Source organism: Lonchura striata, chromosome 1 (genome assembly GCF_046129695.1).
Source record: "Lonchura striata isolate bLonStr1 chromosome 1, bLonStr1.mat, whole genome shotgun sequence".
NCBI classification, from domain to species: domain Eukaryota; kingdom Metazoa; phylum Chordata; class Aves; order Passeriformes; family Estrildidae; genus Lonchura; species Lonchura striata.
In genome coordinates this window covers 42,983,774-43,007,258 of record NC_134603.1, presented here as the reverse complement: position 1 = coordinate 43,007,258, position 23,485 = coordinate 42,983,774, and the positions used below count along the sequence as shown (strand labels likewise).

At 37.9% G+C, this 23,485-nt stretch overlaps 1 protein-coding gene across 4 annotated transcripts in view; it reads right to left on the bottom strand.

Annotated features, from left to right (window-relative positions):
- The window catches only part of NOL4 (nucleolar protein 4), a 189,293-nt gene that overhangs the window by 144,619 nt on the left and 21,189 nt on the right, over positions 1-23,485 (bottom strand). For all 4 annotated transcript variants that reach the window (XM_077783766.1, XM_077783765.1, XM_031504026.2 and 1 more), the window contains exon 2: positions 9,256-9,405. In XM_077783766.1, the coding sequence (XP_077639892.1) occupies positions 9,256-9,405 (150 nt within the window). The remainder of the gene's footprint in view (positions 1-9,255; positions 9,406-23,485) is intronic.

Sequence of the window (23,485 nt, the reverse complement as noted above, 5' to 3'; positions counted from 1 at the left end):
GGCCAAGAAAGACCTAATTGTAGCACACTGCTACCTGAAAGGGAGTAAAAAATCTGTAGAGAAAAGCCCTTTATAGTGTATAACCAGGGACAACAACAGCACTGTCTTGGGATATTCAAACCAGACATCAGCAGAAACTGCTACATTCCATGCATTGGAGCACCTTAATTAGATGGGTGGAGTTTGATGAAAACATCCAAACTTAGATGTTTTCAAGCCAATAAAAGGCAAATGCGTGGCTTTTCTGTGATTCCTTATCTATGTTGATGTATATACACTGAATAGTGCAAGTGTTGTAATGAATCTCTAGCCTCTTCTTTCCCAGCTGTGGTGGCTACCTTACTATGGAGACAATCCTCAATTGTCTTGACTAAGACCCATCAAGAGAGATTAAGAGAGTGAGTTGTTAATCTGTTTGTACTCCCCAGCTGCAAAACGTACAGCAGGATTTGATTTCCTATCAAGCACTATGCTGAGATGGAAGTCTCAGTAAGAAGTGAAGAAGAATGGAGATGGTGTGTATGAAAGTGTGGCTATAGAAAGAACACGATCACTATTTAACTAGAATTAAATGGGATTACATATTGTCCAAATCACTAAGCACCCCTCACAAGGGTGCTAAGCGGAGGAAGAGTGGTCAGTTTTAACTTTCTTACACTTTTCCACTTGGCTTGTCACCTACTTAACCTGTGTTGAATTTTACATTTCCTAAAACTCCATGGACCAAATTTATCAGTGTCAGTATTTTTGAAAAGAGGTGAAGTTTAAATTAGTGTTTGTTGACATGATGTGTGTCATGCCAATACATAGAAATTATGCATTATAAAATAGGAATGCAAAATATACCATCATGTCTATAACACTGGGTTTTAGGCTGTTTATTGTTGTTTTCTTATATAATGGAAAACTTATTGGGGAGGGAGAAGAGAATTAGTAAAAAAGCAAATATTGTTCTGTGATGAAAACTGGAAAAGATTTTTTTCTGGGCCTGAAACACTTTTTCTGAAAACTAAGGCAATAAATGAAGCCACTTTTGAATGGGAAGTCCTACTAAAAATATATTTTTAGATTTTTTTTTTCCTGTTTTTTATACCCACAGAACAGATGCTTATTTACCTTTCTAAACATGAAAACACTGGTTATACTCATGCTTTATGGAAACTAAAAAAAATAACCTAACATCAGCTAGAATTCAGCATTGAAAAAATTGGCAAGTGCACATACACAGCAACCTCTCTCTTACAACATTTAACATGTTTAGCACTGTATTGAAATTAATGGAGCTTACGAATGGATTCATTAGTCCCCTGCATTTGATAGGAATTCTCCATTTATTCTAATCAAGCATCTCTGTCAAAATTCCTGTTCTGCTCAAACAAGATGAAATTCCTTCATGGAAAGAAAGTGAGCTAAGGCCCAGATTTGATAGGTATGCTCCACTGACTATAAGGGAACCGGGTTTTATAACTAAATTTGCCCATAGAGCAGATGCTCATGTCTCCAACCTCCCACTGCAACACAGTTTTAAGGATGCCCTTCCCTAAATAACTCCAGATTCCACCAACTTCCTCTCATTTATTTTATAATTTGAATCAATCACTGACATTCCTAGACTTCAGTCTGTATAAGTTGGTATAACACAACAGTAATCACATTAAAAGAGATACATAAGGAGCATAACCCACAACATTCCTTATTCTTGTTGCCTGAATATATAGAAAAGAAAGGTGTCTCCAACTTTCACTGTCAGGAAGCTGATGAATTGTCTCCCCACAGATGCACAATTTCACACCCCCAGCAGTGCAGACCCTTGTTGGCCTTCCATCTCCACATTAGAAGATGCAGATAGCCACTTGCTTGCTCTGGCCAAGCTCTGAACCAGATGTAGCCAACAAATGCTCAACCTAATTAGCAAAAGGTTGAACATAAAATCCTATATTTCAGCTCTTAGTAGAGTTTACCAGGTTGTGCACAAGACTGGACTGATGTAATTCATGGAGCTGGCTTGCATGTGAGTGTTTCAGAGAACAATGTGGAGGCCTATAACACCTTCTAAGTAATTATGCAGAAATATCTGAGTGGTCTGATTACATCAGGAAAAATTGTTTCTGTCCTTTACTCTAGCCAAAAGAAGGATGTAATGAGTCAATCCTTGCTGATGATGTATCCTCTCACTGCCTTCAGTGGCCCAGCTCCTAGCTCTCTTCTCAAGGCTATTAGCTAAAATATATAGCCAGACCATCTTTTTCAGTGATGTGTTATAAAAAAAAAATACGGTTTTATTGTAAATCCATGAAAAAAAATGAAAATACGCACATGCTTCTACATTTTAAGAAAAAATAAAGCCAGAACAAAGAAGTGGGGGATATTGCCTTATTTACATTCATACTCTGACAAATCAGACTGGCATATTTTTGGCATGACTTACAAGAAACTTCTAATGCACATGTCCATTCCCATCAAACACCAATGAGTGCTGATTTACTATATTGATAAAATTACTTGGATTGATTTTAAGAAAATATTTTAAGTATACTTTTCTCAAATACATAAGCTTAGGAATATCCTCATGGGATTCTGTACTCTTACTTGTGTTTTTATTGCACATAAGTATATCTTCTGCTGCTTGTAGAGATGTGTTATAACTGGATGTATTCTGTATCTTGGAGAAATCAGAAAAACAGCAGATTCTAGCAGGTTTGTGTTTAGGTATTGTGTAGTAGCTATTATAGCTATATGCTTTTTTACATTGTAAAGATATATGAATAAGAAACAGAACTTCCAGAGCATTAAGCAATAACTGCTAAAATTACACAGGGTTTGTTTTAGCCTCATGAATTATAAGATAAGAAGCAAGCATTTCCTAACAATACTATCCATACACACCTACATATATTTGGTTTTAATTCTGAATTGAGAGGAAAATGAGTTGACATCAGTGGCTTCAGAGTCAAAGCTTTTATGATCTTACATCACCATTAACAAAAGGTTTTGGTACATTTTGACATATACGACTGCATCCAAAGCATCATGCAGCAGTGAAGGCCTGTCTAGGCTGGTTTACTGGATCCCATGAAGAGCACAATTAGCACAAGCAAGTAATCCACTACCTGAGCATGTAATCTGATTTATTTTGGAGCTAAGCAATGAATGTCCTAATTGTCTGTGTGAGAAGCCCATTTCATCCTTACCGCATCACTACAGGCAGAGAAAACAAGCAAAGTTTCCTTTATGCTCTCCCATACTCAGAGGATTTAAGTGCAGGATGTTGTGATGATGTAGCCTTCTGAGCTAAATTTTTGCTTGGAAAATTAACAAGTCCCAAACTGAAAGGCAGATTTTAGGACACATATGGCAGAGTAGGAAAGAAAAGTGTGAGGAGAAGGAGTGAAATTTTGCAAGTGAACCTATTAACCTCTAAAGAATTAACATGGAGGATGTATGTGTAGTCTGGAAGATACAATGTGTCAGAATAGAGATTTTTTTGCATGTGTGTTTGTATTTTTTTTTAATTAAGGAGGGTAAAGGGGAGAAAGATGATCAAAGAAGACTCCAGGAGGAGGGAAAGAGAGAGAAAGATAGAGTGAAGATGGTAATCTGTCCTGGGCCTGCTGCCATCAAACCAGGTGGCAGAAATTGGTTTCTTGATGACAGGAGGGCAAGCCAGCCAAGGGAAGCCCTCTTCTTTCCTCAGCAAGGGGTCAGAATAGAAGGCTGACATAGGAAATCAGATCTATCACTGCTGGGAGTTTTACGAAGAGCTCGCTATCCTGCTACCCTGTGGGAAATGCTGTTCCCTCATGTGCTAAACTTGCACTTCACAGCTCCCTTCCCTTCTCTCCCCATAGAGCAAAAAACTGCTTTCTGTGAGGGATGCGATGGGAAACACCTGCTAGTGGGACAATTGCCAGGACACTGAATGCTCACCCTTTGCAAAAAAGCAGGAACAAGCACATAGGGTAAAAGTGCACAGGGCTTGGCTGTTTTGCCATGTACACAAGAATGGTGTGGATGCAAGAATTTAAGCATGCTAGGGCCCTGCACAAAGCTCAAGTTCTTCCACTTCTCCAAGGACAAGGTCTGTCCTGTACAAAAACCAGCCAAGCCCTAAACCTACTTTAGCCCTGTTTGATCAGGAAGGAGATGATGTTATCTCACACTGCAATCTGTCAAAAAATTATTCCCTGCGGAAAACACACTCAGTGTGACGCTCACAGGGGACTCACAAGCACATTCTTGTTTTGGGAGGGAAAAAGACCCTTGTTTCTCAGTCTCAGAAAGTCTTTTCTTAGGATGACAGGAGATATGAGAAGCTACTCAAAATCTTGATCCAAAATCAATACACATTTATCACTGAAACAGCTGGATGAGGCCCAAGACCCCAGATATTACCCTACATCTTAAAGGCTCCTGTTAAGGCCTCAGGTGTTATACATTTATGTACTACCTATCTGATGAGAGTCTTGTCTCAAGCTACTTTCCCATGACACATTAGTATCTCCCCCGTGTTTTACAAGCCTGCTTCTTCCAGCTCATCAGCCCAATGGCTCTTTTTTCATTTATGGGTAGGGAGTCATTAACCAACCCATTTCACTTGCTCAGACATGACAACCCTCACTCACAATTCAAGTTCACTGCTGTAACTTCAAGATTTTGCACAGAGACTCACAGACTCAGCAGACAGATATTAGGTTATCCTTCATAGTTAAAAAATTCAAGTAGAATAATATCTACATAGAATTAAAGGTGCTTAAGGTAGCTATGAGACTTATACACAGCTCTCAATTAGATGATTGACTTAGTTGTGGGAAAATGTGTCCAGATATAACATAGAAAAGTGAGGCACCTTCTCAATTGTTTAAATTAATGAAAATCTAATACCTCTTTTAAGGATATCAAAACAAAGTAAGGAAAATCAAATCTGTTCTGAAATATGGGACTTAATCACTTTGTCTGGCCTGACAGTACCAATAGCTGGGCATGAGAAGTAACACAGATGTTTTAGGTTGCCAGACTCATCACAAACCATTTACACTTCTTGAAAAGTGTAATAAGGCTATTTTTTCCTGGTTTGCACTGAATCATAGAGTTGTCCTGCCAGCTTGAGCCTGTTGTATTATGCTGCTACTGTAACCACAACTTTTTCCAGTAAATCCCACCTCTGATATACTCCTCAGCACTTGTAATTGAGTTGTAGACACAGATGAATAGTTTAAATCAAGAAATGTAGTTCTACAAAGGCACAGAAAGCCTGCTATGCACTTGTTGCATGCCTTTCCCAAATATGCCAGATGGATTCTTTTCCTGAACGCTTCTCTCCCATACGTCCCCATCCTCAGTTTGATGCCACAGTTCTCCTTTCAGAGTGGGATGTCTATACAGAAATAACTCCCTGAGAACACAGAGTGAAAAGCACCACCCCAAATCAAAGCAGTTCCTCTTAGACACTGAGCTGTGGCAGCACCTGCTAGCAGAGATACCCCTGTGAGATCCTGGTAGGTTCTCCTGACAACATTGCTTCCATCAGCATTTCACTCCACGTCCTGTGAGGCCCAGCAGAGGACCCAGGGGAATGCAGGACAAGCATGGACCTCTTTGGGCACCACTGCTTTCCCTTGCCCTGAGGAACATACTCTTTTCACCTATGCCCCTGCTGAGCAACCGACTTGGCCAGACCTTGTGTCACATATCCTGCCTTTGTGAGGGAATTATCTCCCAGATCAAGACCCTCAATGTTTTCCCTGTTTGCAAACTTCCCTGGGAACTGGAAAAGCAGCTAAGATTGAAAGCACCATATTAATTATTCCTTCAGCCTGGCATACTTTGGATATGATTTAAAGTTCTTGGCTTCATTTTATTTATATAACCCATGGCTGGATTATTTGCTGGTATAGATCTACCTAAAGTTATGCTGGCAAGGAACACAGCACATCAATCTTACCTTGTATACAAGTCAGGCACCCAAAATGAACACAAAACCTGCCAGTTAAATAGGACACGCCTCTTGTTTTGCATATTTTCGAGATTACTCTCCCACATCATGCACACAAAGTTAATACAATTCCCTTCTGGTCTTTTTTGTGTGAAGAGGAGAAGAGAATGGGACCTTATTCTAAATTGAATATTGAAGGACAGATGCTTTCCTAATTTATCTAGAGGATTTGTGTCAAAAATCCTACAGTTTGAGCTTGGTACATTGCTGCCCAAATTAAAATGGAAAGGCTCTTTCCAGTACTCTGCTCTTTAAGAGGTCTCAAGCACCACATCCTATTTATCTTCCTGCACAGTGCCAGTGTAGGAAGTTCCACACAAATCAATCAGTTGTAAAAATATCATGCATTTCCATGCAGTTAATATAAACAAGGCAGTGCAGATTCCCTGAGTTTCTCAAGTGTTCTGAACACATTTTTAGAGAGACATTCTGATGTATTTTAGCTCACCAGCACTTAAGGTGACTCTATCAAAAATTTAAAATACTCTAGCTATACCAAATTTGTTACTCCATGTAAATGCAGACAGTAGTTAATTAAGTCACCTTTGACAATTGCATTACCCTTCCAATCATTCTTGAGCGTATTCAAAACTTTGAGTGGAGCAGGTTCACTATTGAAAATGAGACACACACAGATAAGCAAATTAATTACTTAAAAATCAATATGTAGCAATTCTCAAGGGCTGTGCCATTAATTTTTCAGAAATACTTAGGTACTGAAAATCCATGACAGTATTTATGAACTTCAGAAGTTCATGAATTTTGTACCAAACTTATGGTGTTTTCTTCCCATAATCTTTCTGTTAAAAGTTTTTGGTTATCCAGTGAGAGAACAGAAGCAATGTGACTAGATCATGCCAGGGGTGAATTACAAATAGCAATTGTAGCATACAGTTTGTGAACCACATCTCCTGTAAAAGTTCTTTACTTAAACCATTTGGTGAATACTTATGCATGATAAATACATGCAGAGATCTCAGGGATGATTCACTTCTGACATGTGAATAAAGAAACAAGACTAAATTAATCTTGTTCCAGATTCACTTAATGAAATTAAACCCCGCCAAAGTACTTCAGTTTGATTTATAAAGCTTTTAAAGTAAAATGTTTTGGGAGACAGTTACCTGAGCTATTACCTTTTTACTCCTTACTGTGCCACAGAGGAGGTAGATACTGTGTGGCTTCCTGGAACAGACTGACACACTACAGCTCTTAATTTTACTAAATGCATTTTCATGGACAGGTCCAGTAAAGGAGCATGCATTTCCTCAGATGGTCTGGTAGAGTTTGAAACCTGTTTACTTAACCTAATTCTTATATCAGAATAGAGAGCAAGAATTGAAATTTGTTTCTTCTGGAGTCTTTTTTCCATTTTTTTAATCTGTGGAAGTCTTTCAAAATTATATATGTGAAAATCTTGTCACTGGGAAAAACAACTCAACACCCATGATAAATTAATATACAATTAAATGAATGAACAAATATTGCAGACTGACAAAAACTTACATTTGGGCATCCTTAACAATGCAACAGGCTCATGTCTCAATTGCAATAAAAGTTGACAATAGATGAAACTACTGTGTAGGCTACTGAATCTGCACAAATAGTTTTTCTCACCAAAGATACACTAGTCTTTCATGCTATTCACAATCTGACCTGCAATCATGGGATTCTTACAGTAGTAAATATTATACTTGACACACATTTGTGGGATGATGACTTGAATATTGTATTTAAAGTTGGCAGCATTCCTTATAGCTGTATATTATTCTAAGACATTTGTGACCTATACCTTTGAACAGTGTACTGAGGTAAAACAAAATAGAAAGAGAAAGGTCAATGGAAAATATCACTTTTCTAATGCTTTCTGAAAAAGAAGATGAAGTATCAAAATGGCTGAGGTGCCAGATGAAAATTAATTTAGAGAGTTTGCATTAGGTCACCCTGAAATAACACTCCAAGCCTTACAAAAGCACACCCAGATGAAAGATGTCTTCATATGTCTATCTTAAGGTCAATACCTCTGGGAACAAATTATAAGAAATTTTGCCAAGAGCTTATCCCTCGACAAACCATCTGAAATAGCCTATAAATAAAATATATGTGAAGGGATTCACAGATATAGAGAAAAGATTGCTCTATGGGTGAAAGAAACAGTAATGGAAAAACAGCTGTTTCTTACAGCTAAAATTGAATCAAACCTGGAGCTTCCCCATATTCTGGTGACCTCTGATGAAAACAGCTGACATAACTGCGGGCTGTTTTTAAGATTAAGAACTGTATACAGGTTGATAGGTCACCTCAGAGCCCTGTCCACAGCTCCCTACCAGCCTCATCCCCCTGGGACCAGGGGGATGAGGCTGGATGCCTGCAGTCTGGCCAGGGGTGTGTGATGGGCCCTGGCTGGGCACCCCTGCCCTGCCACCATGGGAGAGCCCCTGGTGCTTCAGCTGGAAACAGCTGGAAACAGCTGGGCAGGTGGATCAGGATCAGCCACTGAGTGTGCCTGGCACTATCACAGCCCTGCACATGGAAAGTTGGTCATCCAAATCCAGGCAAGACCATGCATTTTAAGCACCTTGGGGAAGTGTAGTAAATGTTTCATTAGTTCTCCATAGGACAGTAAAGTGTTATATTTGCGTCTTTAATCACAAAAGATATTTATAAATATTTTAAGACTGTACTGATGCAATTAAATTTTTTTAAATTTTATTTTCTCTCTACTCAGCCAGTTTATGCAGGTATGGGAAGTGGCCCCTCAACACTTTCATTATTATACCTAGTAGTTTTCCAGCCCTTTGAATTTAGGACATGTACAAGCTTTCATACCATTGCCATTAGGTATTACTTAGTCTGTGGCAATAACCTCTAAGGCACCTTCATTTATATGCTGAAATACAGCAATCCATTTAGCCAAGTTGTGACAATACCTTCTAAGTCTTCTTTAACACTTCATCCATTTAATAGCAATTAATTAATACAGAGATATTAGAAAAAATTGTGAAACCATTATAGAAATAGCAAATTCCTTCTGTAAAAATGAGAGAATGTCTAGTGAATTCAGTGGATGTGGCCCTTATTACACAGTAAATGTGATTTCTAAACAATATGTTTTCATGCATGAAATCAATTTGAGAGTGAGGGTGTCAATACTAATCTAGTTGGAAAAAAAACCCTCACAAATCTCATGCCATGTGACTAAACCCAAATAACTCATATTTTCAGAGATTCATGTTCACTTTTAGCTGTTTTTTTTTACTTACTGCTTTATATGTTCTCTTTTGTCCAGCGTGTTTTCTGATTTGTTCTCCATTGGGCCCAGTTTCCACATGCATGGAATAGATAATGTCAAAGAAATCTTCTACGACGGCCACCCGCCGTAAAGATAGCTTCTCATCTACACCTACTCCATCCTGAAAAGAAAAAAAAAAAAAAAAAAAAGAACAGAAAGAGTAAGGGAGACAAGATGAATAGACAAATTATGATAATCATGAGACACATTGTCCTTTTTTAGAAGGGAGTTGAAGAAAGATCCATTAATATCTGAAGATCACCCACCATGCAAATAACAGACACAGTATTGTAGGAAATCTATTTGATGAAAAGGATAACACAGACCCTTGCAAGTAGTTCATTTTGCCAAACCAGGGTATTTGACCTCTTGATAGGAAGTGATCTTCCACTCCAGTATTTATAAAAAACAAAACAAAAACTATCTATGCTTCTTTCTCTAAATGCAGAAACGCAATTCAAAGGCAGAAGCCATCCCAAACACATGGCACAAAAATGCTTTATGTGGTTGTTAGTAAGGATGCAACAGCTCTGTTATCCCCTCACTCCCCAGTAAATCTGTGCCTAGCATTTCATAAACATTTTCAATAAAAGGTTTTAATTCAAAGAACTGATTGTAATTATGAATATGAAGGAAGTTGTTATAAACAATTTGCCCTTGCAAAAATTGCAAAGATATACTACATGAAGACATACTACAATATGAGGAAAAGAAAGGGATGTTTTAAATATTTTCTACTTTTGCACACAGATGTCCAGTTGGAAGAAGCAGAAAAGTGAGAATACCTAGCATCTGATTTTCAAAAGTGATAGTGTCATGGTAGGTAAAGACTTCTGAAAAGAAACAGTCTGAAATTAACCAAAGCAGTTCAGCTATGCCTTTTTAACAGAACCATCCACATGAGGTTTTGTTTGTTTTACAGCTGCCTATGGACTCAGTTCTAATCAAGGAGCAGTTTTTCCAGAATAGACATGTATCAAGCTGGCTGCAGTTTGTAATACAACACTGTTATATGAAAAATAAAATAAGAATGGCCAATTCACTTCTACTCCAACACTGTATTCGAATTTAGATCTTTGGAGGCAGCAGTATAACCATTCCCTGTGTATTTTAAGCAGTAACAGTGTTCCAAACTGGATGTATTTTATAACACCATTACTGCTCATTTAAGTCACGCCACAACAAAACTGATTTACATGGGCACTTCTATGACAAAACACATGCAATTATGGCTGCAGTGACCAAATAAAGACAAAGATGAGAAATTAAAAGAAAATAATTCTTTATGACTCCCACTTGCTGTCCCCCAGAACATAACTTCTTGCTAACCCACTCCACGAAGTTTGCTGTATGTGGACAATCATGATTCATTTTTCTCACTGTCCCTATTTTTATTCCAGCCCACCTCAATGTTTCATATATTTCAAAGCAAGAACCCAGATAATCCCAACAGCTCCAAAGAAACCCCCAGGGTGACATAGTGGAGCTCTGACACATTCCTAGTAGCAATGGAGAAAATGTCAATGCCTTTAGAGTGTAATCTTCTAAATGTGCATCATTCCAAGTGACAGTGGGTTAGGAGGTGCTGACACTACCAGCCAGACAGGATACACCCTGTCCTGCTCCAGAATGCCCATTTTCTTCAGAGAGGTCCCTGCCCAAAGCTACATGGTCTCTTCCATTGCGTTCTTTATCCCCAGGAGACAGATGGACCTGGGCAGAACCTTGGCACATGTGTGATGAGAAGACTGCCACAGTTCTGATGGAAATTACTATGTTGAGGATTGAGGGTGGAGGAACATGAGAAATTTTTGGGGCAATCTCCACCACAGGTTAAAGCCTCAGATCCACTGGGAACAGTTGCTCTGAGAAAGCTGTGAAGCTCCCAGCCCATGATCAGTCACTGACCACCAAAAACTTTATGGCATTGTGACAGGATTTGGTTTTAGCATCATGAAGAATTTGCTTGGTACTACCTGCCACTATTGCCTACTCTTTAAAAAAAAATGCTTTGGAGATAGGGCCAACATTGCAGCTTTAATCTTTAGGGGAATTCACATGTGAGCACTGTAGGGGGGCCCATCTTCAATCATTATTTTCTCACCACCCAAACAGCACAGTGGGATTCCTGATGATTTCAAACACTCTTATTATGACGACAGTGTTATCTCACACTGCTCTCCAAATACTCAGAAGTTTATAGTGTTGATTAACTGACAAAGATTTAATCTGTTTATTACTAATTAGTTTTATTTTATGAAATTTCCTATGAGGAAGGTCTCTTTTTTAATTAAAAATAAATGCATTACAACAATATTAATTTAAAACTTGAGATGCCACCTCAGCAGAGCTGACACATGCAAACATTATGAATACATTTAAAAAGAAACTCGAAAATTAAACTCATTTTGCTGCTTTTGGTGGCCATAGTGTGCAGTGCTCTCTCTAAGGTCCTCCTACCTCCCTCCCAGACATGGACACCCAAAGGTTGGCAGGTATGAGCTGGGGTGTTCTTGCAGGGGTATTTCTCCATGTAGCTGACTAAAACAATAAGCATTGATAGTAGTTCTAAAAATACACAGAAGTAAAGCCTGCACAAATTGTCATGACTCCTAATTGAAATGCTAGAAAATGAATACAAATTTTCCAAACTTTTCAATCAAAAAGGGTAGGAAAGAAATGGTTTAAACAGAGTAGAAACTGATTTAGGGTCTGTAATTAAATATCTACATCTGTAACTTTATCTAGTGGAGCCTGGATATGACTGAGTTGGCTTCATCCAGCTTGGTGCTAAGACAATGAGGAAGACCTTGATTCAGAATACCTGCAGTGCTGTAGAAGGTGCCAAGGTGTTGTGAGTGAACTGTTCAGTTCATCCAGCAACACACAACACTGGGCAGAGCTGTAAGCCTCAGCTGCAGAAGCAATACACCAGATCAGTAATTTGAGTAAGGTAGCTACTTACTGACAATTTTGATATTCCATACTGACATACCAATAGGTAAAAAGCTGGGCAAATAATAAGACCTCAAATCTCCATTTAAACCATGAAGTCTCTGAAGTGCACACAGTTGTATCAGGCTTTCCTGCCATATGCCATTATACTACACTTTTATAATGAAATTGCTATTTTATAAAGGCATTAACAAAGCAGCTCTGTTTTATAAGATGACTTTGGGTAAAAATTTTCACAGTGCCTAAGGGGACAGGTTTTTAGCTTCAACTAAGGCTAAAAAAACCTGAAAGAGAAACTGCATCATAATGTTATTCCCATGACTGAAAGGCTATGAAATGACCACAAGGGACAGGACAAGTAATAGGCTTAAATCACAGAACAGGAGATTTACATCAGACATTTGGAAAAACTTGCTATTGATGTAGATAGTCAAGCTCAGTAACAGTTTGCCTGGGGAGGCTGTGGGATGTATATCATAGCCAGGTTAGGCAAAAATCTGTCAGGGATACTACAAGTAAACCCTGTCTTGGGTAGATTAGATATTAATTGAGTTTCTTCTTGATAATTCTAGGAAGCTTAAACACCACTTTCAAAATGAGTTGGGCAGTAACAACTCTGGAATAGCAAGGAGGATATTTATAAATCATTAGGCATTTTTTGGATTTTCATTCGGCACAGAAAGAGTCCAAGCCTTACTTTTAAAAATGACTTAGGAATGGAAGCGTCACTGAATGCTTTACTTCAAGCATTGGACTCTCAAATCTTTCAGGCCATTTCATCCCTCTCCTTTCAGCCATTACTGAGGTGTGCTGTGCCCTGTCCTAAACCAGTTTTCTCAGATGCCTGTCGGGCCAGCAGTGACAAACTACATTCATCCTTATAGCTGCTGGAATGGTTTCAATCTCTATCAGTGGGATTTTAGTTAATTTCACTCCTTGCATTACAGTTTTTTCTGTTTACTCTTGGTCTAATGTATGTCCAGAGATTTTCCTATGTTCTTAGGATACAAAGAAATGTTTCAGTTCATTATCAGCACTACAAAATCCATTTGTACTCTGAGGTTAAAGTTGCTTCCTTGGGGTTTTTTTAGATATCTAGACAAAGAATAAATTTCTGAAGAGAAGTGAATTTTACAGAAAGTTGTGTACCTCCCAGAAAGTGCTAAGGATCCCTATGAACCAGGATGGTTGGGGAGACAGGCAGTCTCTTTTAATGAGGTTAAGTCTACAGGGCTTGTCAGAGTAAAGAAAGGAAGAAAGTTTGCTAGTAAAGCAAATAGATAAAACTCTTAAGGCAGCAAAAATATCTATTAAATGAAAGGTTGTCATTTTTATAGTTACTTTGCAGAGGAGAAAATAATTTAATACAAGCCTTTAAAATTAATGCCACTGAAACAAAAGTGCTTGTAATTCCTTGCTGCCCCATCTCCTGTTGAAATTTCTAGGAGGAAATAGGTGTCATAAAACACCCTCCTGCTTTGTGAATGAATATAACTATCAGCATCTTGACAGTGTTTTAAAAATATTCCTATAAAGATATGATAGACGGAAATAGAAAATAAGTCTTGGTTGGTAGTTTTATAGAAAATGTTCACGTCTATAAAAACCTCTGTTGTAAAAGCATCAAAGCCAGAAGCACCTACAAAACATTAGGAGTAGATGTGAATAACAATGCACCTAAATATTTCATTACATAGTATAAACCACATGTAAATCTAAGACTGCTTTGAATGCAGAAATACAGAAATATGATGTGTAACATTTTTGTCATATAATCTGTTCAGACAGCAACAGAGTTAAAGCTCATTTATGTCCCCACACCTCTGCTGACTCGTACCACATTTTGAATTTCCTCCAGATGAGGAGCAAAGTCTTTTACTGACTGAAACACTGTACCCTGAATGAACAAAAAGTTTTGCTCATAGTCCTATGCGTTGTTCATGCATAATGAACTCCTGACATGATTGTATGTAGATATTTTACTCCCTTGGGGTTCAAGATACAAAAATTTTGTACGGAAAGTGTTAGGAGGAAGTTGATAGGTAGTTGATGTATAACATGAACCCTATATATCTGTCCACATAAATAATTCAAAACAAATTAAAAAATTGAAAATCCCATGGTACATTATTTCCTTTATCTGCTTGTTCAGTAACTGTAAAATATATTGATATTTAAAAATAGGGATGACCGCTTTATAATGCCTCTTACTCCCATAGAAATGAACAAATTGCTTTAAACAGCCCATGTATTTGAACTCCCAGGTTATGAGGACACCTATTTGAATATCACTCATTCCTGTCAGCACATTTTCCTATCAGTGAAAATCCACAAAAGAGCAAAAGTTATTAGCATTTGGTAACTATTATTAAATAGCCTAAAATAAATAAACTGATCATTTCTATCCAGTTCCAAATAGAAAGTGTCTATAATAGCAAAAGGGTTATTTATTATTTGAAATTTACTGTTTGTGTTCCTCATTATATCATGTTTGAACAGCAAATCTCATTTTTTACCAGCAGATGGAGACAGGAAAAATCAGAGTTATATTAAAACAGATACACCAGAACCATTTCCAGGTGGCAAGTTCTCCCTTTAGAAAAAACATACACTACAAGAAGTAAACAAATAAGCTAGGACATAGCAGCAATGAGTTAAATTAATTGTAGACCTAGATCATGAAAACAAAGAGAATAAAGTGAAGTAAAATGGCAAATTAATTTACGCTTTGAGATGAGAGACTAAAACAACAGACACAAAGTTTTGGTGTATTATGAAAGATGAAGGTGACAAAAAGTCCTCTTACTGGACTGGCTTGATAGGTGACTTCGAAACAACCAGTACACAAAATCAATACTGAGCAGAAGTTCCTTTCTCCTTTATTTCTTGAACTGTTTCAGATGATGGGAAAGCACCACATCACAATCTCTGTCCATAAACAGTGAGAGGTGAAGCCATATAAGTGTAAAATATCCCACCCAAAAGGGCTGTCCTACTGAGTCTGTTTCAGGTGAGGCCACATCTGGTGTGGATCACTAACTCCATTCAAATTAAGCTCTAGCAAGTAGAGAGAATGGGTTGTGAAACTCATCTTGCCAAGCTGTAAAAGGAAAGTCTGTCACCGGTCTTTTCTTGAAGTATGGTAAAATAGGCCTAGAGATTATTTCATGATACACAAAATATTTTCAGAGGTTCCCTTGGCATGAATAGGATAATAACCTGGTCAGTGGTCTCTCTCTGCAATAAATATTTAATGCTCTTTCCATATAAAAGGGCAAAAACTTCTTTCTTATCTTTCTTCAGAAGTGTATATGGATGGCAAGAGGCAGAAACTGATGCACAGGAAGTTCCACCTGAATATGAGGATGAACTACTGTGCAGTGACCATGCAATGGAACAGATTGCCCAGAGAGGGTGTGGAGTCTCCCTCCCTGGAGATACTTGAGAACTGTCTGGATGCAATACTGCACCATGTGCTTTAGGATGACCCTGCTTGAGCATGGAGGTTGGACCAGATCCAGATGGCCACTGTGGTCCCTCCCAACCTGACCCATTCTGTGACTCTGTGAAGGGTAGATCAATCATCAGTGAGAATGCAGAAAAGATTTGAACTAAAACATGGAGTGCATGAACTTATTTCTGAGTCTTCTACCTAAAACAAATATGGACATGGGAAACAAGAGATAATTTCAAAAAGATGCCTGCACTCAGAGCCTTGAAGGAATGTCAGGAAACCCTGTGAGGAGCACAGGACAGAGCCTTGGTAGCAGTTCAGTCTTCACAGTTAAGAGTTGCTTCTTAACTGAGCTCTGAATACCTTTACCCTCAGCACCTGATTAGTTTTTCCTTTGATGTTTAAACATTTACACAATCCTCCTGAACAAAAAGAGGTCAGAAGCTGGGTCACACTTCCCTGTTTGTGAAGTTTGGTTAGCTGCAGGCTAACCAAACACCACAAGCTGGATCTCCATCAGCAAGCAGGAGCAGAGCAGCACATCTGCAGAGCAAAGCACATGATACCAAGGAGCTCATGCCACACCGTAAGCATTTCAGGATATCTCTAACTTGGACTTCTGCAATGGGCACAATTCTGGTCACAACCCAGCAAGTACAAGTCTACCAAATGCCAGCTTTCTTTCACTGAAAGGAATCTGTTTATATAATGAAAAAATATTACACTGTGAAACAAAGCCCAGCAAGATGGACAAGAGCTTTGTTCCAAAGATATACTTGTTTTTCAAATTAAAATGCCAATATAAATGCTGACATAACTTCCTGAATAAGGCAACAAGATAGGATTTTTCACACACACATATTGTGATGAAAATTAGCCAAACTGATGAGAAAGATACATAACTATCTAGCTCAGGGACACACATGGCCCTGGTGTGACTCAGGAGATCAGAAAGGAGATGAACAAACACTTATTCTGAAAGAGAGATCTTATTTGCCACATTACTCCTTCTACATACCTCCCTCTCTAGCAAATTCCTGCCTACTTGGCCTGTTAAAACAACAGATGATGCTTCCATTGTTATATGCAGTCTGATACCAGCTGGCCTTTTTTCTTTTATTTTTGACAGAGAAAGCAAATTAATGCTCTATTCGGTCTACAAGTGTTTGTTGAGTTGGTGTATTTAGTACATGAAAAAGTAACCCAGGCACTACACGCATAATATGGAGTGAAATGTATGTAACAATTCCAGTCAAATCAAAGCTAGAATTGGATAGACAGAGAGAGGAAGAGCACATATAAAACCCATAGGGGAATGGCAAGTTGCATTTCAAAGCTGAAAAATTATGGTCAGTTTATAATAATAACTAAAACAAAACAAAACCTGCAAATAAAGATGTATGTAATTTCTTGAATTATATATTTTTATTAACATTAACTTAATTATAATTTACTTGCAAATTCCTAATTTTGAAAAATTGTCTCAAAAATAATTTCTGATATTAGGAAGTTTCAAAAGGGTTTTTTCCTGAAGCTTATATTTTAAAAGAGAAGCAATAACTGTTTCTTTTTTTGATAACCAGATTGTATTATTTCCTCTTCCCTGAAGGATACTGTCTCTTTTCTAATGGGTTAGTATGCTATTAGAAAGAATTAAGTTTTGACATGGAAGTTGATTTTTTTTTTTTTAATATTCATGACAGGCCTGGAAACATCCAGCACACTTCACTTGCCCTCTTCCAAATCACTGTTTGGTTAGCAGCTGAGAGCTAATAAACCTAGCTTGGACATCAAGGGTAACTGAGCAGAGAGCCAAATCTAACTGAAGCTTTTTTGTATAAGTTCACATTCATGACCAAAGTTTGAATGCATGTGTTTCTTCTCTATGACTTGTTCAAGGACTCATCTAGGTATAAGGACCTTCTGTCAGAGTTTTCTGTAATACTATGAATTCTAAGAAATTGCAGATTTTAAGCTAAAAAAGCTGTCAATATTTCAGTTCTACCATGAAATAAGATTAAAGTGTGTGGAAATTCATCTTATTAAAGTAACAATTATTCTTTTACTGAAAGTAAAACTGACCATAGAGGTAAGTGTTAAGATAATGGTAAGATTTCTCTTAAGACACTAAAAACCTTCCAAAGATATTCTGAGGCTGGAGGTAATCTTACTGTGTACAGATTTCTTCAGCTGCTGAAAAAACTGTAAACACACCATCAGACTAAGGGAAAAAAATGAAGGATAAAAACTCACTGAAGCACAAGTGTCCACTATGTGTATGAATACTGAAATGACATTGTCTTTTTCATGTCTTTCTACTCTTCATACATTTTATCTGATAATTATATCTGCCAAGCTGTAAACAGTTGCTCCAGGACTTTTCCAGAGAAGACTGCATTGCCAAGCTAAATGCTTGGCAGGGGAACTGCCTTTTCAATCTCACAGCTAATCTGGAAGGGTCAGCTACTCCTGGTGAGTGTTTTAAAGGAAAGGGACTTCGGCTCCCCACTCCAACAGTGATTTACACAGAACCTTCTTTCCAAAAGTTAGTAGCAACTATAATATATACAAAACTTAATTTTACTTTAGTCTCACAATAGACAGTTCTTTGTATATGCTAAGCATGAAAACATTTGCTTTTCCTGAATAAGAATACAAGGATAAACCAAGTAATTCTGCTCAATTTTTTTTTACTCTAGGGGATTTTAAAATGAATAGGTGTGAATCCTAGTGTGAGCCTCCTAGTGTGTTCAGGGCTTTTTCCTAAATTATAAGACCAGGTATTGTCATCAGTTCAGCAAAAAGAAATGGACAAGCTACTAATTAAAATTAACTCTTAACATTTCTGCCATGCTCCAAAAATGAACAATCTCTCAATTATAATATAAAGTGTGCTATACTTTACAGGTATTCAAGCACTAGGAGAATGCAATGTAGATCTATAATGCCACCTTTTTTCAGACTGATGAAATGCAACTACTATACACCAAAAGTAACCTAACACTAAAGTGAAGCTTAAATAACAAGAACTCATTACCCCAAAGTGCTGCTGTGAAATTATGTATATTAAATATATATATTTTAAATTTATATTCCAGATACTCATAAGCCTCTAATGTAAGGGTGTTGGCAGAAGGAGCTTTTTTAATACGTAATGTGAAATGCAAGCGCCAAGTGTTACATTCTGCAATGAAGTGCCGAAAGCATACCACACCACAGATCAACCCTATACAGTGACAAAAGGTCTAAATTTTAAAAAAAAAGCTTCAAAATCCTAGTTAATTGGTAAAATATTTCAAAAAGTCAGGGAAAGAGGATAAGAGGATGAATCAGAGGACTGCTGATGTCATATAGTGGTTTTGTGTCTAAGTCTCTGGCTGCAACTCTAACAAGGGCTTTTGTCCCTAAAGTTGCTTCCTCCTCTTACCTGCTGCCTATGGCAAGAAACAGCCTTGGGGTGGCAGGGAGATGAAATGTGTGACCTTATCTTTCCCATCGATGTTTCTGCAACAGCTGTTCCCTTGCTTATACAAAATGAGTTCATGGTCTCAGCACAGCTCCCAGAGGACAGCTGTCTCCTCCACCAAAACCACTGCTACAACAGCCCAACAGGTGCCATTAATTGGTAACCTCATTAACGTCATCAGTAAAGACACTGGGGATCAGATTTTAAGCTGCACTGATGCTGTACAGGCAGAGGAAGGTACAGAAAACATCAGTGGCTTTGCACAACCCATGCAGAGCTTTGGTGCTGATACAGCCTAAGCACTGGCTCAGCAGCCTCACTTGCAAGGTCAAGTGCAGAATAATGACAACTGTCCCCAGCTCCAGTGGCAAAGGGGACAGGAGTCTCCAGGGTACCTGTGTTCTGCACATGGCTGTTTCTCTGACCACATTACCAACGTACTTCCCACACTGGAAAAAAGCTGCTTGTTGCAGGGAGCAAAGAGGTACTTCCCAGACTAAACATTCCTAGAGCAAAAATTAACAGCCTCTAATGGAGATCCCTCTAGATTTCTGCAAGGACAAATGAGCAGATTATGAAGGGACTCTCTGTAATTGCACAGGTAATATTACCTGGCCAGGGACAGAGGCCACTGGGGACTCAGGGTCACATCAACACAAGCAGAATGCAGGGCCACTGACTTCCACCTGCATGGGGTCTCAGCAACAGTGCTGTGCCTGCCCTGATGCCATACAAACATCAGCAAAGTAGGAACTGGTAGGGGTTAGGGTCTGTTCTCAGATGTAGCAGCACAGTACCCAGAAAAATCAGTCAAAACATTGTTACACAATCTCTCTACCAGGTTTGAAACAAAAGTAGTAAATATCATGTCAGATATTGACAATCCGTGAGCCAAATATCTAACCATGTTCTTCAGGAAGATTCTTCATGGAGGGGCATAAAAGTCTTCCTTCCAAAAAGACAGGAAAAACACCAGTTTTTCATCCTCCCTCAGACCTGAGGGAAGGCTTATGCCCTGAAAAGTATCATCAAACTAAATTAATTGCTAAATAATGACTATTCCTTTTGGTTTTAGTTTCGTTAATATTTGTATGTGTGTGTGCACAGATCAGGTTTTATGAAATTACCTCAGCAGGTTTATGTGGGGCTCTCTAATAATTTATTTGGTGAGTATTTCTTTAATCAAATTACATTTCCCAATTGTATCACTTTTTTTCACTCCTGCAACACTTTTCTCTCCTGGGTAACCTAGACAAGAACAAGATGCAAAAATCTTGTGTTTCTGTGAGGAAGCACTGTTGCAGATAGATTATTTACACCACTTTTTTTCCCTTTCTTCTTCCTCCCTTCTTCAACCATAAACAAAGTCTACAGCATGAAGAGGCCAATCCTTGCCAGCAGAACCAAGTTTTGAACAACACTGCTCCACCATATGTTCAGTCCTGACCAGCGTGATAGTTCGGAAGCTGACATCTGCAGATGGGGAGTTCATACCACCATTCAGCACAAACATGCTGCTACTGTACACTGAAGTCAATACTAGCCAGACTTTTCTCAGGAGAAATTTTCAACACTGATCTACAGTTTCACCTTGCCAACTAATTTTTGTTACACTGATGTAAATGAAACAGATATAGAAAGAATCTCAGAGAAAAATGGTGGCACTGTTTGAAAAAGGGAGACCCTGTGAATCCTTTTGGTAATCTCGTTTAGAAGGAAAACTCTTCTGTATCAGATATTACATTGAAGCTGTTGGTGTAATAGAAAACATTTGCTAGTGTTACATATGATGGACCTTCATAAAAGCCCACTAAACTCTGTTTGTCCTGCAGGGTCACACACTACAAGGATTCAATGGCCTCAAACAGTTCCCTGAACTTCTCTGAAGACCCAGTTAACTCAGTTTTTGTCTGAACAAGATATACCAAACTTGCAATAAGCACAGTATGAGCCAAAGTATTTCTTGCCTTTTTTGATGCCCTTCTTAAAGCAGCAAGAATACTCTGCTTAAATGTTCGTGGGAGTGACATTGGTTATTCTACAGAAGCACTGAGATAAAATGCATTTTCCGTGCTACTTTTACTTTTTCTCCCCCTTGCTCCTCTCTCATTCCATCTGCAGCTCCTCACGCAGTCCAAACACTTTTTCCAGGGCTTAAACAGATTTATGGCTAGCAATTTCCACAGGGACTGTGTGCATGTTCTCTCAGGCATGCTCAGGCACCAACACTCATCAGAGGGCTGGAAATCAAAATCTGTGTCAGTTGTGCCACTGGCAGTGAAATCCTATGAATTCGTGTTTGTTGTGTCCCTCATTCAGGCTGTTACTGTATAGCAGTGCCCTTCTTCAAAAGGCCGTATCTAAAGCCTCTGTAAATTTTCTTTAAAATGTTTTGCAGTCTTCTCTTATATGCACATCTACCATTGATTATTAAATGAGAGAGGAAATTTGATCATTTTCCTTTATTATGTTGCTCTGAAACTGAAATGGACAATGTCGGGACTGCAAATTCATTGTCGAAAGAGGTTAGATGTTCAGTTATATGAATTTTACTCAGAACTTTTCCTGCATCAAATATGGACCATGCCTGAGCAACAAACAGTTCAAAACAATGGTAACTACAACAATGGTAACAACTACTACTTGGAAAATTGTGTTATATTGAGTAAATTCAGCTTCCTATTTTTTATAGATATTAGCTACCTAATTTCTTTTTAGTGTAGATAAGAGGTACATCCCACTTCTTATCACTAATGATGCTGCCCACCATCCCATTATTTTCTTAACAGAATTAAGGGAACAGCCAAATAACGAGGGGGACCATTATTACCTCAACAGTACTGCAAGAACTGGTATGTTGAATAAGTAGGTAACCAGATTTGTCCAACATCTGATGCATGATGAAAGACAGGGAATCAGAGTATTTGCAAGGTGAAGACTCCCTATTAATGAGATGCATGCAAGTCTCTGCCTTAATCCAGGCATGCACATAAATTTACTATCATATACTAAGCTTTGCACGCAAATATAGGTAAGATTGATATGATAATATTATATTATATTATATTATATTATATTATATTATATTATATTATATTATATTATATTATATTATATTGTATTATATTATATTATATTATATTATATTATATTATATTATATTTGAAATGTGAAATGTGAAATATGAGATTGAGATTGAGATATGAAATATGAGAGATACAATATAATATCAGTACATATATAGTACAGTTGATGAAAGAAAAGAAAAGAAAATATGCAGATGAAACAGTCTGCTCTGTCTAATAAAATTCATGCTTATTTTGTCATACCCACAATGGATAATATGCAAACTATACAAAGCTTTGTAATTAGTAGTATAATTCTGTGCTCAAAACATGAACCAAACACTATATCAACAATTCTCTGTGAGCATACATCCTTACTTAAACTTTCTCTCTTTATATAAAAATAAGAAAGTTTAAGTTCCTCAGTTGTTTATAAGAGAAGGAAGAAGAGTTGAAGCACAGGATTAGAATTCAATTATGTTTTAAACACAGTATAATGATTATATTATTCATGAAGTTCAGAAGAATTTGATGATCTGTCTCCCAATATCTTAAACAATTGTGTTCAAACTGTATCAAAACTATAATTGACCAATATTAAGTGCATTTTCTCACTCATCTGTATACATTGGCTGTATTAAGTTAATGGGACACAGCACCTGGATTCCTAAAGTACTGACAATAAAGTTCTTTTCCTCTCATAGCATTTACATGATGTGTACAGCTTGACTGATGGATGTGCCAACCAACCCAGAGCTGGTTGTAATTGACAGTTTAGCTTGAATTTGTCATATGGGATCTCTTAAGATGGAAAGTACTATAGAAAATTAGGGACAGATGAAAGAAAAATCAATTGGTCGTTTAGTCCCCCTTCGACAGAAAAGAGACTGACTTCTGTTACTCACAATGTAATTTTTGTCTTGTCATAAATTACTCATCTAATCTAGGTTTCATCTGAGACACTGTTTTACAGACTAGTAGGGGTAAAAACAGAAACTTTAGCTGAGCCTATGCCAAGTTTTGCAGCTTTGCAGACTGCCGTGCTGCTGTTTCTTAGTATTGTTCACTTGGAGTACAGGCACGACACTAACCCTCTCTAGGACTCACTGGAGAATAAAGTTCCTCTGTCATTCTAGATCATATCTGTTAAGGAGTTAGCAAGGGCCTCTTGGTGGCAGTGAGAAATAGGTGATCACCTCCCTAAGGCTTTGTCATGTCACTGCCTTGTTTCCAGCTTATCTCCCAATTTCAGGAGTCCAAT